Source organism: Diceros bicornis, chromosome 5 (assembly GCF_020826845.1).
Source record: "Diceros bicornis minor isolate mBicDic1 chromosome 5, mDicBic1.mat.cur, whole genome shotgun sequence".
Classification (NCBI taxonomy): Eukaryota; Metazoa; Chordata; class Mammalia; order Perissodactyla; family Rhinocerotidae; genus Diceros; species Diceros bicornis.
In genome coordinates, this window is record NC_080744.1 from 60,302,231 (window position 1) to 60,319,112 (window position 16,882).

At 51.2% G+C, this 16,882-nt stretch overlaps 1 protein-coding gene across 17 annotated transcripts in view; it reads right to left on the bottom strand.

The window, feature by feature from the left end:
- MEGF11 (multiple EGF like domains 11) overlaps positions 1-16,882 on the bottom strand; it is a 337,099-nt gene that overhangs the window by 169,915 nt on the left and 150,302 nt on the right. For 16 of the 17 annotated variants that reach the window (XM_058541898.1, XM_058541888.1, XM_058541895.1 and 13 more), the window contains one exon: positions 4,456-4,548. The exons of the other annotated variant lie outside the window; for it this stretch is intronic. In XM_058541898.1, coding sequence (XP_058397881.1) covers positions 4,456-4,548 — 93 coding nt within the window. The remainder of the gene's footprint in view (positions 1-4,455; positions 4,549-16,882) is intronic. 17 annotated transcript variants of the gene reach the window in all.

Sequence of the window (16,882 nt, forward strand, 5' to 3'; positions counted from 1 at the left end):
TGTTTTTAAAAGTTCGGCACCAAAATTCACTTAGAGGTAAAATCTTGATGGAACAGATTTGTGGTTATATATTGTCTATATGTCTCTAGATGTGATTAGTCATATGGCAATTCAGAAATATGACCATGTTTCATCCCAGGGTGCTGCCCAGACCCCACTGGGGGTATATGTCATATATGACATAGTCACCGTATACCTGTCTGAACTCTGAAAAAATCTAAATTCTGAAACCAACTGACCCCAAGGATCTTGGATAAAGGATGATGGGACTAAAACAGTGAAAAATCAGAAACAACCTAAATGCCCATCAACAAGAGACTGGTGAAATACTTCCGGTAATTCATAGAACGAAATTCTATAAGGCCATTAAAAATTTAAAGGGAGATTCATGTTATTGACAAGGAAATGAGTACATGACATAAATGACTGCAAGTTACAGAATAGCACATACATTTGATCTAAATATTAAAAGCTGTATACAGGTCTAGTTCTCAGTGCAAACGTGTAGAGAAATACCAGGGAGGGCAAGCATTTGAATGCCAGAAGGGGGTGTGTGTTTCACCTTTTTGTTTACACGCTTGGTGCAGTTTGAATTTTTTTTAACGTGACACATATAATTTACAAATCAGAAAACAACAACAACAAAAATGATGCTTTCAAGCCAGCCCTGATGGCCTAGTGGTTAAAGTTCGACACTCGCACCGCTTCGGCGGCCCAGGTTCATTTCCCGGTTGCAGAACCACACCACCCGTCTGTCAGTTGCCATGCTGTGGAGGTGGCTCACATAGAAGAACTAGAAGGACTTACAGCTAGGATATACAACCACACACTGGGGCTTTGGGGAGGGAAAAAAAAAAGAATGATGCTTTCAATTAAACAAAAATCAGGGCTTCCTGCAAGAATGTCCCATGTATAGACACGTATATGGATGGATCCCATTCATACCATATATTCATATGGAGATCCCAAATCTCCAGAGATATACACTGCACTGACCAGGACATCTATCCCACGGGCACAGGCCCCAAAAAGACTCTAAGTCACTGCAGAGCACAGACAGGTAGACAGGCATCCAATGGCACAATAGCAAGCAGGCTCCGATTGCTTGGAGTAAACCTAGTCACAACTTGTGCCCCATGGCTGATACATCTACCTCCACAACAATATCTTGGGGCCACATCTTTCAAGCAGATCTCTCCTTTCCCTTCTGAGCAACTATGTTTTCTCATCAAAGACCTATTTCAACCTTAAGCTGTATTAACAGAGGTTGAGCATACAAAAGGAAAGAGAACATAATAATTAAGAGTTCAGGGGGCCGGCCCCGTGGCGTAGTGGTTAAGTTCATGCACTCAGCTTCGCAGCCTGGGGTTTGCAGGTTTGTATCCTGGGTGCAGACCTACACACTGCTCATCAAGCCATGCTGTGGCAGCATCCCACATACAAAGTAGAGGAAGACTGGCACAGATGTTAGCTCAGGGACAACCTTTCTCAAGCAAAAATAGGAAGATTGGCAACAGATGTTAACTCAGGGCCAATCTTCCTCACCAAAAAAAAAAAAAAAGAGTTAGGTTTAGGACCCAGATTTTTGCTTGGTTGATAGTCCCAGTTTCACCATTTACTGGCTGTGTGTCTGATGAAAGTTCTTTAAACTTTCTGTGCTTCAACTTTGTTATCTGTAAAATGGGGCTAATGATAATTCCTACACCATAGGCTTATTGTGAAGACTAAATGAGAATATAAAATGTCCAGTGCATAGTAAAATTCAATAAGTACCTATCTCTATCATTATTTTTCCATATAAGCCTGCAGTTGTGTGGTCAGATCTAGGAATGATAGTTTAAGAGGAATAAAGGCCCAGCCAACAGAGAGAAACCAGATGGGGAAGGCAGTTCAGACCACGTCATGTGAGAAGCAAAGGAGCCTGGAGAATAAAAACTTGGAGAAGGAAGTGATCGCTGTCTTCCAACACCTGACAGGCAGACTCATGGAAGGGGATTCTGATTTCTTCTCAAAGTGGCCACAATGGCTATTATCAACTGCTCTGAGATGACCATCTTCCCACACAGTCTGTGGCCTTGTCCACTGAGTTCTTTGGGAGAAACTCCAGACATGGCATGAGGGTCATAGTGATCCATCACCCTAGCCTGGCCTTTATCATAAGTGAGAACCAACTGGTAGAAGCTCGAGACAGATTTCCACTTGATAGAAGGGGAAACTTTCCAACAGTCAGAATGTGCTTCCATAGGAGGCAGTGAGTTCCTTGCTAACGGAGGGATGTAAGCAGATGTTGGAAAGCTCTTGGCAGGGCATCTAAACATTCACTGCTCTGAATGATTGTGAGAGCAAGGGTCTATGAATCCCCTTAATTCAATGCTGCTGTCCCTTGAAACAGGGTTGGAACCCGTCTTTTAGGACTTCTTATGGGTTTGGTGGTACATGCCTCTGAGTAGACTTAGGGCTGGTGGCTCTTCAACCCATGAGGGTGGATTCAATTGAGGAAACAGCTTGTGGGTTGCTCAGCACCAAGTCTGAAGCCTGAATTAGGGGGTGGAATTAGGCAGCCCAGTTTTGTACTGCAAAGTAACAAGGCTGTTTCCCTAAGTGCTTGGTAAACTCACTCTGGGGGCAAGACCTACTCTAACCTCCCAGTCCTGTTCATCGAGTGCCGCCTTCATGCCATCTCTTTCACTAGACTGGAAGCGCTGAGAGACACAGACCACATCTGAAAGACCCCACCCCACTGCCCAGCACAGTCCAGCATAGAGTGAGCACCAGACACACTTGCCCTGACTGGTGATTTATAGGCACGCAGGGCCCCCAGGACACGGGCTGTATTTCAACCTCCAACAGGCTGCCTTCAACATCATAATCCGGCAGCAGCCAGCAGACCTGTCCCAGCAGGGTTCACCTAATCCAAGTGAGATAGTTCTTCATCAAAGATTCATTGTAAGCAAAGTTACACAAAACAAAACACGGACAAGGGGAAAAAAGCTCTCCAACATTTCAGCCAATATATTTCCCATAGTTCAAGTCCACAGAAAGCCTGCTTGAACACACTCCTGTAACTCATGTGTCACTCAGGTTTACTTTTCATTGTCTGGAGGAGTCCCTGGCCCTGTTTCTCAGTGCAGGCCACCTCGAAGAAGTGAAACAGGTGGAAGGAGAAGGCCACTATGGTCACTGGGGGTCCCAGTGCATCGGAGAGAGTCTCATGAGCACCCAAACAGATCCTGGACTCCCCGAGCCAAGACAACCACCAGGCTCAAAACAAAACCACATCCAACAGCCTTGCTTTGGCTGGTAGGTTCTCATGCACTGGGTAGACAGGGAGGCTCTGGTCAAGGCCTTCGGAAAAAAGGACCATAACTAGATGTTTCCATCCCAGCAGAGAGAGTGGGAAAGGGCAAGGGCACCACACTGGGCCAAGGTGGACCCAACATTACCTTCCAAGTAGTCCTGACCACTGCAGTCACTATGGGACAGGGAGCAGGGAGGTGGCTCCCAAAGATGGGTCATAATGGGGGTTAGACTCCTAATACATCAGCTTAGCTTTGTTATCTACTCGAGGCACAATAAAAAAGACACTCTACCCCAGCTCAAGGCAGGAAGAAAACTGGACTTCAACACCAATCAAGGCCTCTTTGAAAATCAAATAAGACCATGTTAACCAACCACTGATTGCAAAATGTGCAAAGAAAAGGGTGTCATCTGTGAGTATTTAAGGGAAATGAACCAGAAGGAAAGGATTTGTCTTTAGCTGGGCTCTTGGCAGAGAATTCCCCGAGCAGCTATCGAATGTACCCCGCTCTCTCGGTGGCCAGCCCCATGGTAGAGACGATGCACCGTGCTGCTGTGGGTCACTAGGTCAGTCCCAAGAGCATCCGCCTCACTCCATGCTCACCAGGAAGCCTCTCCCCAAAGAATACGAACTGTCTGCCCAGAGAGCTGTAGGAACATGGTGACCTGCCCCTACCAGTGTCCCATCTCCTACCTTTGGGGACACAGAGGCATCTCCATGCCCACCAATCTCATGAATCAGTCCTGAGCCTCTCTGAGCACCCACAAAACTGAGCCTTTGGACCAGCAAAGCTGAGGACCAGGCTTTGCTCACAGTGACCTCCTGGGTCTGCACCCTTGGGTGGCATCTCAATTTCACTTCAACCCTCAAAGACAATATCTAGAGGTGTTTTGTCAGAGTTGTACAGATGTCTCCACAATTCCCCATACACACGAAACACAGTGCCCTTCCAGACCCCCAGAAACAGAACCCCCAGACCCCCAGAGCCCTCAACCCCAAGTCCCACCATGTACTAAACCGCAGGTATGTGTCCTCCCTGATGCCCACACTCACATAGGCAGCCCCAGCCCAACACAAAGGATTCAGCAGGCACACGGCACAGCCTCACCCAAGCCAGAGCTGGGGGGCTACCCAACCCCCAAAGACCCCAGACTCACCACTGGAGCAGTCGGGCCCTCCCCAGCCAGGCTCACAGTGGCAGGTGTCCGGGGAAACGCAGCGGCCGTGCACACACTCCTCTGTACACAGGGCTGCAGGGTGTGGGGAGAGAGGGAGGAAGAACAGAAACAGACAGTGAAAACCAACCATCTGGTCAAGGAGCATAAACGACTTCGTAACCACCCCCTAGGGCGCAGGGATGCTCAGAACACATCACTAGCTTTGGGGAAAATCAAGCTACTCCTGACCTGAGCCATTTAATTAACTCCGAAATGGATGCAACAAGAGTGTGCTTCATCCCAGCCTCGTTTCCTAAAATGAAACCCAAGCCTGAGAAATGGCAGCCTTGGGGACTTTTCAGGAATATTTCCTCCAAAGTTTAACACTTGGAGACCCTCCACGAACCCCAACCCCTAAATCCACACTCCCGCTCTTTCCCATCAGCTCAGAAAGTGACCTGTCCTGTCCATCTTTTGCTTTCCCCAATTTCTTTCTGCAAAGGCCCCAGAATTTATCAGGTTGCCTGAAAAGAACAGGTTCCTCTCATGTTTCCCTCGCCTTTCTGTCCTCCTCCCCAAAAGTCCCTATTTTGGGGGCTCTCAAATGTCAGCAAATTTGCAAAGTACACAAATGCTGAGGAAAAAGCAACAGCTAATTATAAGAAAGTAATTAAGAGAGACATCCACGATGATGATAATTGTAATTAGAAAGCGCCTGGCAATTTCTTATCACAGTCAAATGCTACAGCCTCCCGAGTCGGGAGTAACAGCAGCAAAGTTTCCAGCAACTGCTCCAGCGTTGAGAAGGCTGATTGGCAGCAGTGTGAGGAAGGGAGATTATTTCTCTCTTCCTTTGACATCCACATTTTCTCAAGGTCATCCCTCGCTCCTGAGAGATCTGCCCCACCATCTAATCCATCAGTAAAGGATTACAGAAGACCCCCATTTGCCACCCCCGCAAGCTCAGGAAACCGGCGGCTACCATCGGCCCTGTCGATTTCTTAGACGGGATCTAGACGAAGCTCTTGTTTCTGACAAGCCACTAGAGCCCTTCTTTCTGCTTGGAACCAGCCTGGACGGGGGAGCAGGTGGCCCTTGATGGTGAGGGCTGCCACGTCCACTGCCTGGCCTGAATGCCCACAGAGAGGGCATTGTGAGGTTGGACAATAATTTCTATTCTATGGTTGGTGTGGGGTCCTCTGGCCCCTCCCAAACACAGGCACTGACCCTGAAGCTGTTACCTTAGCTTTGCCCAGGCCTCCAGGCAAGGCAGACCCAGAAGAGCCATTTCAGATGCCCCACTGGTCAGTGGTCTGCAGTCAGCCTGTCCTCTGCAAGGCTGGGATGTGGTGTGTCTGGGGAGAGCCCTGGCACCTGAGTCCTTCCCATCTGGACAAGTGGTTTTTGGAGAGAGTTCAGAGAGACTTCCGCAGCCCCTCGCTTAGAGCTCCAGGAAGCAGCTGGGACCTACCAGCTAACCCACTTCTCGCTGGGGAACCTGGCTGGACCCTGATCCCAGTGACCAGCTCCACTTACAGCCACAATGAGCTGCTCACCCAGCTGCTAGCAAGGCCCCAGCTGGTCACTCCCACTGCCCTGGCTCCCTCTGCTCCCACCAGACTTTCCAAACAAGCTCAGATGGGTCAGGCCCTCAGCCCAGCCAGCTCCCCGCCCTGGCCTCAGCTGCTCCCTCTTCAACCCACAGGCTGAGGTGCCCACATGCTCCACAGCTGGGCGCGCCTGCCTTCCAGCAGACCTCTCCATCAGCTTGTCAGATTAGCTCACAACACCTCCAGCTGCTTTCTGACTGCAGAGGGCAACACCTTGATCCCTGGGGGTTCTGCTGGGGAGCAGAGAGAGCAGGCAGGGAACCATGAACCTGCCGAGCATCAGGGCTCGAAGAGACCTCAGAGAAAATCATATCCAACCCCTTCATTTTATACATGGAGGAACTCAGTTCCTCCTGAGTGTTTGTGCCTGAGTGTTTGGGGCCTCAGGGACAGTGTGTGGCCTCTTGGCCAGGGAGGAAGGAGCTCTGGGACAAGGCTCCTGGAGACACAGGCCTCTGAAGGTGGAGGGAGGTGAGAGGTGCCCAAGACTACGGGGCCATCGTGTTTCACACAGGCTGGACATCCTCCCCTGCCCAGATGGCTCAGGGGCTGGGGAGCCAGTCCAGGGGGAACAGCGTTGGGGTGCTGTGATTGACCCCCAGGAGGGTGAGCGCTGGAGACAGAGGCTAGAGGAGCTGCTCCACTCCACTGAGTGCCCTGCAGGGTGGGGCTCAGAGCAGCCCAAGGGAGGAGGGAGAGAGTCTAGGGAGGGAGGAAGGATGAGGCCATTCTGCCAACCCTCACCTCTCTCTGGCCCCTCTGAGCCTAGTGACCTGACCACTGCTACCTCCTGCACCCTCTCCCTAGCTGAAGGGGCCTTTGGGTGCTCTGAGCAGGCTCCATGTTGCCTTTTCCCTTGTCCCTCCCCAAAGTCCCAGGGGCCCCAGCTCAGCCAGCACACTAGCTCCTGGTGACCCTACACGCAGAGGACAACCATTCCACAAGCCCTGGGCTTACTCCAGGGATGCGGTTGCTGTCCCTGTGATCCCTCCAGATCTCACTGTCCCCCACCCCTCCTCATCGCCCTGGTATCACACCTGGGCTATTGCTTGTCAAAACCTCAATCCATTCATATTCCATAGGTGTTGTTTAGACAGCATTGTTTGAGGCATGAAATATTGATAGCACATACCTGAGGCTCAAAGGGCCATATTTGGCAATTGGGCCTGTGTTTGTGTACCTGGTGGGGTGGGGACAGGACGAAGGTGGTCCAGCAGAGGGCAGCCCCTCCACAGAGGGCTGGGGTTGACACTGCAGCTGCTCCCAGGGCCTGCAGGTCCCTTAAGTTCTTTCTGACTGCAGCCCCTCGTGCCAGCCAACCTCCTAGGAGGGGCTTAGTTACCATTCTGCCACCCTGGCCTCCCTCTTCTCTGGCTCCTGTAACTTGAAACAGGGGCGTTTCGTCGAGTCTCTTTCCGCTGCTGCACACCCGCCTGCTGTGCGGACAGGGAATCAGAGGCCGCTTTGACATGACTGGTTGTGTGACTAAGGGCCAGGCCCACTCCCTGCCCCACGGAGAAACCTGCACCGTTCCTCTCTCAGCTTGCCCCACCTACCATCTCGCATCGTCCGGCTTTTAACATACCAGGGGCTAGAGGCATTTTTAGCGAGAAGCAGCACAGCACGGTGGTTAAGAGCACAGACTGGATCCAGACAGCCGTGTCTGGACCAGTAATGCCACTTAGTAGCTCTAGACCTCAGGCTAGTTACTGCCATCTCTGTGTCAGTTCCCGTCTGTTCAATGGGGGCCGGTGACAGGACAGGCCTCAGGCTGTGTGTGAGGATTATAAGAGTTGACAAAGTACCCAGAGTGTTGCCTGGGGTGTGGTAAGTGCCCTATGAGTCTTGCTGTTGTTACAGTAGGGTCTCCTCAGACCCGAGGCAGGGGTCTTGTTATACCTGAGCCTCTCTTATCCTCGACACACAGGCCACCTCCCACACTCCCACCCTTCACCGAGGTCCTAGACACAGGGGGTGTGCGGTGTGCTGTAGGGACCTCCTGACAGACCCCTGGTTGGGGATGGTTCCCTGGAGAGCAGCCCCATCTCCACCAGTGGTAGATAATGTGATGACCTACGTATAGATTTCATATCTTCCAATTACAATTACAGGACAATAGGTAAATTATCTAACCTTCTGTGCCTCAGTTTCTTCATCAATAAAATGGGGACAATATATAGTACCTACCTCATGGTTTGTTGCAACAATTTAATGAACTAATACATGTAAAGTGCTTAGACAGGTCTCTGGCACACAGTAAGTGCTCAATAAGCATGAGCTGCTGCTATTATTTCACACACACACACATATGCACACACACACATATGCACATAAACACGTGATCTGGACTCCATGTCTAAGACAGACGACAGCTGCTACCATTTATTGCCGCTTCCTGTGCACTACTGTTTTCTGAGCACATACCATGTGCCAGACCTTGGGGCTGTCACACATGCTATCTCGTAGGCCATCCCAGCACTCCTGTGCAAGCTGGCTATGTCAGCACCTGTCTCTCCTGTGAGAATATCCAGCCCGCCATGCTGCCTGGTACACAGTAGGTGCTCACTGTTTGTGGGTCCCAAGGAGAGAGCCTCCTGCTGCAGGAAAGAGCACCAAAGCACACGCGGGGAGGGCGTGATTGTCTTCCCTGAGCTCAGGCACAGAGAAGTCACCAAATCTCTGGACCCTGTCCCTTGGCTGAGCTGTGTCCGGCCTGTGGGATCAGTGTGATTGGGGGTCTTGAGGGATGGTGGTGTGGCGGTGCAGAAGAAGTCCAGCTGAGGGTGTGAGGAGACCTGCATTTGCGTCTACCAGCACCTATCTCGACAGTATCAAACAACTCACTGTCCTCTCTGGGCCCTGCAACTTCACCTATACATGGAGATTAGACCAGACGAGGCCTCAAGTCCCGCTCAGCTAAGAATCACCGCAAGCTCTCATCCCGTCCATCCACTCCAGAAAATGTCTGGTTTGCTGCCATTGCTCTAGTCCCCTCTTCCTGGCCCCCAAGCCCCGTCCCCTTTCTATGGCCTAGTAAACCTCTACTCTTGATATCACAGGGACCCTGGTTTCTGTCCTCCATTCTTTTGGAAAAGGCACTGGATTAGGAGCCAGGGGTCCCGAGTGTGAGTTCAGGCTCTGTACCACCTGACACACGACTTGGAGGGTGGTTTCCCCCTCTCTCATCTATAAAACACAGCACACTTATGGTTTTGCCCACTGCTGACACCCCTTGATGCTCCTCTTCTGACCTAGGGCTCCTCTGGCTCCCCCATGCCGCCTTATAGCAGCCAGAAGCTTGGAACACTTCCACTAGGCTCCCCAGAACACCCCTCCACATGAGGTTCATCTTGACTGGCCCAGCTCATGGAGGCCTCTTCTTCCCTTGAATCCCACGGCACTCAGTGGGGTTGGGGGGCCCATTTGGTGTATGTAATGCACTTGGCCTCCTGCCGCTTCCCCCTTTAGCATGGGTTCATCTGGTCTCCCCGACTAGACCGTGAGCTCATGAGGGCAAATCCAGAGTCTTAAACATCCCGGATCTCCCCATGGGCCATGCCTTACAGATACTCCACGTGTGGCTGCTGGTGACACTTGTGAGGGCCCATGCTTTGCAAGGGACATTGACAAGCCAGGGGAGAAGGGTCAGGATGCAAAGGGTGTGCACATGTGACCTGTGAGGGTCATGGGAAGGTGGGACTGGGGGGCTATTTAGCCTGGAGAAGGAAGTAGTGGGTGGGGGCAGGTCACAGCCAGCTGACAGGCTCAAAGGCTGCTAAAGAGAGGTGGGAACTACTCTGTCCCAGACAGAATAGGGACCAAGGGGCACACATGACAAGGGGGCAGATTTCAGCCTAACCCCAGGGAAGACTTCCTAACACCTGAATGGGGTCAGCAGTTGAAAGGGCTGTTTCTACAGGTAGGGAGCAACCCATCACCGGGAATGCTCAAGCAGAGCATAGAGGACCTACAAATGCTGGAGGGCAGGGGTCAGCAGGCAAACTATGACACTCGGGCCAAATCTGGCCAGCTGCCCATTTCTATAAATAAAGTTTTGTTGGAGCACAGTCATGCCCATTCATTGGCGTACTATTCATGGCTGCTTTTCACTACAGGGACAGAGCTGAGTCATTGCACAGAGACTGATAGTCAGCAAACCCTAAAATATTTACTACCTGGAGCTTTCCGGGGGAAGTGGGCCTCCTGCTCTAGAGGGTTCCTGGTTCGGTGGGAAATTGGGCTGTGAGACTTTTAAGGTCCCTTCTCCCCTTCTACCCTTCTATCATTTACTCACTCCCCAGTATGAGCTGATGTAAAACAAAGCCCAAAATGTGCTTAGAAAATACCAGATGATGTCAGCCTCCTTTCTAAAGTTGTACTCTGTGTCCACCCAAAGAACAAGGGGCCATCAAGCTGGGAAGCATAGCCTTGCATCTGCCACAGATGCCGACTCAGCACCTTATTTCAGGCCCCTCTTTCCTCCTGGGGGCTGGGGACAAGGAATATGGATGATTTAATGACAACTCATGTTCCATCAATGGTCTTGCTCAGGTAGACACTAGTAACTGTGTGGTGAGTGAAAAAGAGGCCACATGGTAAGTCCTTTCTCTTTGCTAGGCACTCGATATCCATCGCCCAATTTCATCCTCGAGGCAGGTATTATTACTCCATTTACAGTTGGAAATCTAAACCACAGAAAGGGTAAATAATTCGTGCAAATCCCCAGAGTTACCAAGAGGCTGTGCGAGAAGGGTGTTTCTCAATCTTTTTCCATTATTGCCACATCCCCACTAGGAGCCATTTTAGATGGTTTTTCCTTAATCACCCCTCCAGTGAAATTCTAATACCATAGATTCTATAATACTGTATATCCGTTTATGTACTGCATGTACATCTGTGCTTTATATATAAATGGACTGAGAACTGATTTCTGCCCCATGAGAATGCATGCACTGGACAGTCTCCATTTGCCCCTCCAGATCACCGCCCGCCCTCCTCCACCCTTCTCTGTGCCCTGGGAAGCTGACCTCCATGGACCACATTAAGGGGCTTCCTCGCCCTCTGGCTTTTGGATGGGTTTGGCCAATAGGAAACACCAGCAGGGGACAGGAGGCTGAGCAGAAGGCAAGGTGGGGCCATAGGGTGGTGGTGGTGGTGGTCTTCTCCCCTGCAATTCAAGGTCCCAGGGGGCTTCTTCGGGCAGTGGCTCTCCTTGGTTGCTAGCCCTTAATGGTGCAGCATCTCCTGCAGGTTTTCCTTATCCTTTCCCGTATCCTTATTAATAACCTCTCCTCAGTTAACGTGCCATCTGTTTCTTCCAGAACTCTAATGGATCCAAGGGCCAAGCTGAGGTGTGAACCCACATCTGTGTGTTGCTAAAGGGCCTGCTCTTAACCATGTGCTCCACCACCCCCTGGGCCACAGGTTGAGATAAGTAAGTTCCAACGCCAGCTCTGTCACCAACTTGCTGTGAGAACTTAGCCAAGTCCCCTCCATCCTCTGGGCCTCAGTTTCTCTGTGAAATGAAGGGGTTGATTGACATGATCCAAATGCTCCTTCCAGCGCTGGGAGTCCAGGGCTCAACTGCAGCGACAACCGACTTTCTAGCTCACTGTTTCAAGCCAAGTTTGAGAAGAATCCGTTCCACAAATGCAGGCACAGAGCTGGACACGGGAACAAACGTGTTCCGAGGTACAGACGCAAGGCCAGGGCATCGGTCCTGGGGCAGGGGTGAGCCCGCACAGCAGCCCAGGACCCACTGTGGGGATCCCGGTGTGCAGCAAAGCAGTCTAGGTCAGACTTCGGGTTTCCTCTGCAAGCAAACTGCTGAGACAACACTGGCCCTGCCCTGACCAAGGCTCCCAGTCTGCTGTCCCTCGCTCGCGGTGAACTCTCTGAATAAATCCTCCATCCTATTAGCATTCCACCCTGAGGTGTTCATGGTAATGTATTTTGCCTGGCGGTTTGCAAATGGTCTCACTGGTTAATGGAACTATAAAAATTACTTACATGAAAAGGTCAAGATAAATAAAGACAACTTCCAGGCTCCCTGGCCAACTAGGCTGATACCAACTAGGACAAAAGGCAGCTCGGGAGCCAGGGAAAGAAGGAGTGGCCTCCTGGAATTCTACAGCATATGGCTTCTGGAGCTTCCCTGGAGCCCAGTTTCCCCAGGGCTCCGAGGCCCCTGCTCAGTTCTCCATTAGCATTCTTGGCAGGAGCCTCAGATCAGGCTGTCATTTGATTCAGCTTGGAAATAAAATGACCTACATCTGGGTGGGCCCAAGTGCCAGTGCCAAAGTGACACACTTAGCATGAGTGATTCTGCCATGGCCAAGGTCACACGACACATGGCGGGGGTGTCTGTGTGTATATCTGTGTCTGTGTTGGAGGGTCACCACGGGGAGTTCTAAAACAATTCCTCAGATGTGTATCATTTGTTCCACTTACCAGCCTGGACTCCCCTCCACAGTCAGGAAGAGCCAGAACGGCTGGCCCTTTCTCTCAGCACGTCTAGGGTTGGCTTTTAATTGCCATGGTCACATCTGGCTCTAAGGTGTGAATAGAAAAAAGCACTTCACCTGCAGGGCTGATGAGACGGAAGGACATTAAGAGCCAAATGCTCTCCTGGTCTGGGGCCTGCGGGCCTGCTGGTCCCTCTTCTTCCCAGTGGGGGCCCTGGGGAGGTTCACAGGGGACTCAGGGATGGATAACCAAAGGTGTGCCACTCCCACCCAACTTGCCAAGCTGGCCTATAGCCACTTATCTGAATTCAGGTGGTGCCCTTGCTGAGTTATATTCTTTGGCAGTGCAGCGTTATCTAAAAGCGTGGGTCACTGTTCTGTCACTTATTAGCTGCACGTCTTTGAACGACCCATCTGGTCTTCAGTTTCCTCATCTGTAACATGGCTGTTGACTTAGAGAGTTACTGCAAAGAGCAAATGAGTTAATTCATGCAAAGCACCTAGAACCAGAGGCTAGATATAATTGTTGCTGGTGGGTTGTTGTTTTTATGCTGTTATTAATATTCCTCTTCCCAAGACTGGCCAGGCGAGCTGGGATGCCATGGCCCCAGAGCATTCTTAGGTTCATTTCCAGCTCAGAGGATGAAAGAATGGCCTGAGTGAGACATGAAAAGGATTTCTCACCCCCCGGGCAGGGCAAGGAGGGGAGTAGGTAGCCCTGGGACCACCAGAGGTGCAGGGACTGGGGCGAGGAAGAAAGACACTCAGTCCAGGTTCAGCTCACTGGTGAATTCTAATTTACCCAGGGGAGCACCCTGCCACCCCTTCCCTCTTCCACTCAAAGAAGAGGAGCATAGAACAAAAGGAGGCCACAGTCCGGCTGCCAGGCCCTTTCTCCCATGGAGGCCCGCTGGCTGTGCTTCTGGAGAAAATGTGGACCTGGACGGGTGGGGGGGCCTGCAGCCCGGTGCCCTCCCTGCTCCTCTGCTTATTCATGCAAGTGCCCACCCACACTTGCATTCACTTGACAAGTGTTCCCCCAGCACCGCCGTGTGCCGGGCTCCCTGAGCAGCGGTTATGGAGAAGAGTCCAAAATGCAGAAAGGGCAGGGCAAGGACTCCAGTGAATACTCCACCTGCCTGGTCTTAACCCCTGTCCCCCGAAGAGCCTTGTTGGCACCTTAGGAGCCTGAGGTGTCCCTCAGAGAACTGTGCACAGAGGGACGAGGGCTGCGTCTGATTCCCACAGGCCAGGAGCAGGAAGAGATCAGAGAACAGATTCGGGAGCCAGGTTGTCTGGATTCAGGTTTGGTTCTGCCACCTCCTAGTTGTCTGACCTCAGACAAGTTACTTAGCTTCTCTGAGCCTCAGTTTTTTCACCTTTAACGTGGGGACAACAGTCCTCTGCCTCGTAAGTTGGTTGCAAAGTTAAATCATTAATTAATACCTGTAAACTGCTTAGAACAGTACCTGACACGTGGGAACCTAGCTATTATTTTTTTCAAGGTCATCTATTCCATCCCCCTGGCTCTGAGTAGTCACTCATTCCAAAAGCATTTAAGCACCTACTATGTGCAAGCCACTGTGCTAAGAGCTAGGAATACCATAACTACATAAGCCGCAGTCCCTGCTTTTGTGGCACCAACAACGTGACCGTGGGAAAGGGAGATAGCACCTGAGTGAGCAGGCGGGTGGGCGCATGGGTGAGCAAGTGGTGAGTGAGCCAGCGAGCAAGGGCACCAGAATGTAACTGATGCTGCAGTCACAGCCAGTTGAGAGTTCAGGGTGGGCCCCGGGAGAAGGCAGGCAGTCCTTCCATACGTTGGAGGACAGGGGAAGGGCTTCACTGAGAAAGTGGTGCTCAACTGGGCGATCATTCACAGATTTATTGCGTGCCTCCCATGGGCCAGATACCGCATCAGCCCTTCCCCACTCCCACAGACCATGGAAATTTTGCCTCTTAGGGTTTTCTGCAGGAAGAAAACTTCCTTTACCTTCCTTGTTCTGGTCCTCTCACCTCTCCGGCCTCGGCACTCCCTCCTGCCCTCTCCTCTTGGACACATGGAAATACTTCCAGTTGTGAATGAGCCCCAACCCTCTCCATCCTGGGCCTTCATATAGCCTGGAACTCCTATCACAGCCCGGCTTTCCAGCTCCCACCATTTACTTCTGCTTACTCTTCACATTAACTTGGATGGCACTTCCTCCAGGAAGCTTTCTCTGACTGCACTGCCCACCCTCCTGCTGCCAGGCTGGGTTAGGTCCCCTCCCTGTTCCCACAGCTTCCAGTTCACCCCATAGGCCACAGCACTGACTTCTATGTGCTGCTTGTCTGCCTCCCATAAGCTCCATGAAGGCAAAGAATGGGCCTCTGTAGGTCATCTTTATGGCCCAGCATCTAGCATGGTGCCTGGTACGTGACAAGTGCTCAGTAAATATATATATTGAATGAATGGGTATCTGCATCTGCAAAGGATCTCTACCCTCTCCCTTCATCCAGAACCCCACCTGTCACTAACGTGGGCCATGCCGGTCTGGTTGGGGTTGAATACGTAATTCACCTAAGAGACCAGGGCAAAGCCAATCCCCAAATCCCCCCATGGTGCAACAGTGAAATGTTCTTTAGAAAAGTTCCAGTGACTCCCCAGCTAACAGACAAGACCATTTCAGCAAAACCCAACCAGAAGGATTTCAGTCTGGGGTTTGGTTCTCCCTGTTCCCACCTGGAGCCCTGGGGGCCATCTATCACCAAATAGCAGTGTCAGATCACAAATGCCTCTGGGGACCTCTCTCATATATCTACCAATCACTCCAAGATATTAGCTTGCCTCCCACGGCTTGCCTCAACGTGGCTTAACTGTTAATAATTGTTTATCAATTAAAATTGCCAACTTGTCAGACCGTCCCTATCACCCTATCAGGTTTCCACATAAAGCAATTATGCGCAACCACTGGGCCTGATAACAGCCCCAGCACCGCAGTCAATTCCCTTAATGGATGCCGCAGGCCCCAGATCCGCTTGTGGACGCTCCTGGGACCCTTGGCCTTCCTAGTTTGTAAAGGATTTTCCCAGCTGAGCTATTCAAACCACCAACTCTGCATTCCTGCAAGGAGCAACAGCTTTTCAACTTGTTAATGATGTTGGAGCATACGGCCTGAGTCAGCAACCTCCAGCACACGACCCAAGAAAATCTTTTTTCTGGGTCTTTTTTTCCCCATTTGACAGATGCCAGACTTTCTCCAGAAAGACACATTCCAACTGATTGATTTTTTCCTTTGGGAAATTGATCCTCACCACCTACAAGGAAAGCAAAACTTGAGGCTTGTTGAGCATTTTTTTAATGCTCTGATTTAAAAACCAGTCCCCTGGTTCTGCCTTGAGACTTGCCTTCCCCAGGAAGGAGCTGGGCTCTTCTCATGGCCGCACGTGACAGAGTCCCAAAGAAGGAGGTGCTGGGAAGATGCGCAGATGGACGGATGGTGCCCACAGCCTGCCCTCTGTCAGGGAGGCCCCAGGCAGAGGGACGTGGTTAAACACATGGGCTTCAGGTGGGACAGACCTGGGTTCAAGTCCTGGTTCTTCCACTTGGCTAGCCGTGTGGCCTTGAGTCAATTAAAATGACCTGACAACGAGAAGCCTTGGGTTCTCCATCTGTAAAACTGGACCAATAGCATCACCTAAATAAACGGTTGTTGTGAGGGGCTAAATAATAATGCCTGTACAGTGGTTGGCAGAGTGGGCTCTTAGTAGGGGCCCCATAAACCCCAACTCTTACTACCATGGTTGGTTTTGGAGGAGGCAGCACACTCAACACTCAAACCTCCTGAACTCAGGAACTTCAGCAGGCATTCAGAACCACAGCGTCTCAAGGCAGAAAGGGCCAAGTAATAACGGAGTCCCCACTTCCACCACCCCATCCAGTGCCTGGAGCCCCTCTCCCACATTCTGTGCCAACCTCTACTGAGACACTTCTACCAGCAGGGAATGCAGTCACTCTGCTCCAACTTCACTCAATTGCATCCTCATCCTCCAGCGAGGAAGGCTCTCTCCAACCTCTGGTCCTTTGCACGTGCCGTTCTCCTTCCAAAGACACTCTTCCCCCTTCTCCTTGCCTGGCTAAGTCATCATTCACCTTAAATGTCACCTATTTAAAAAGCCATCCATGAACATTGTGGCTAGGTTAGGTGCTCCTGATATGTGGTCCCCTAGCACCCACCCTTCCCCATCATAGCACAGGTCACACGTCACTGTTTTGCTTTTCTCGTTGTTTTCAACACTGGACCAGGAGCCTCTGAAAGGAGGATGCCGTCTCTCTCTCTCTCTTTCCCCATCAAATCCTCAGGTCCAGCACAG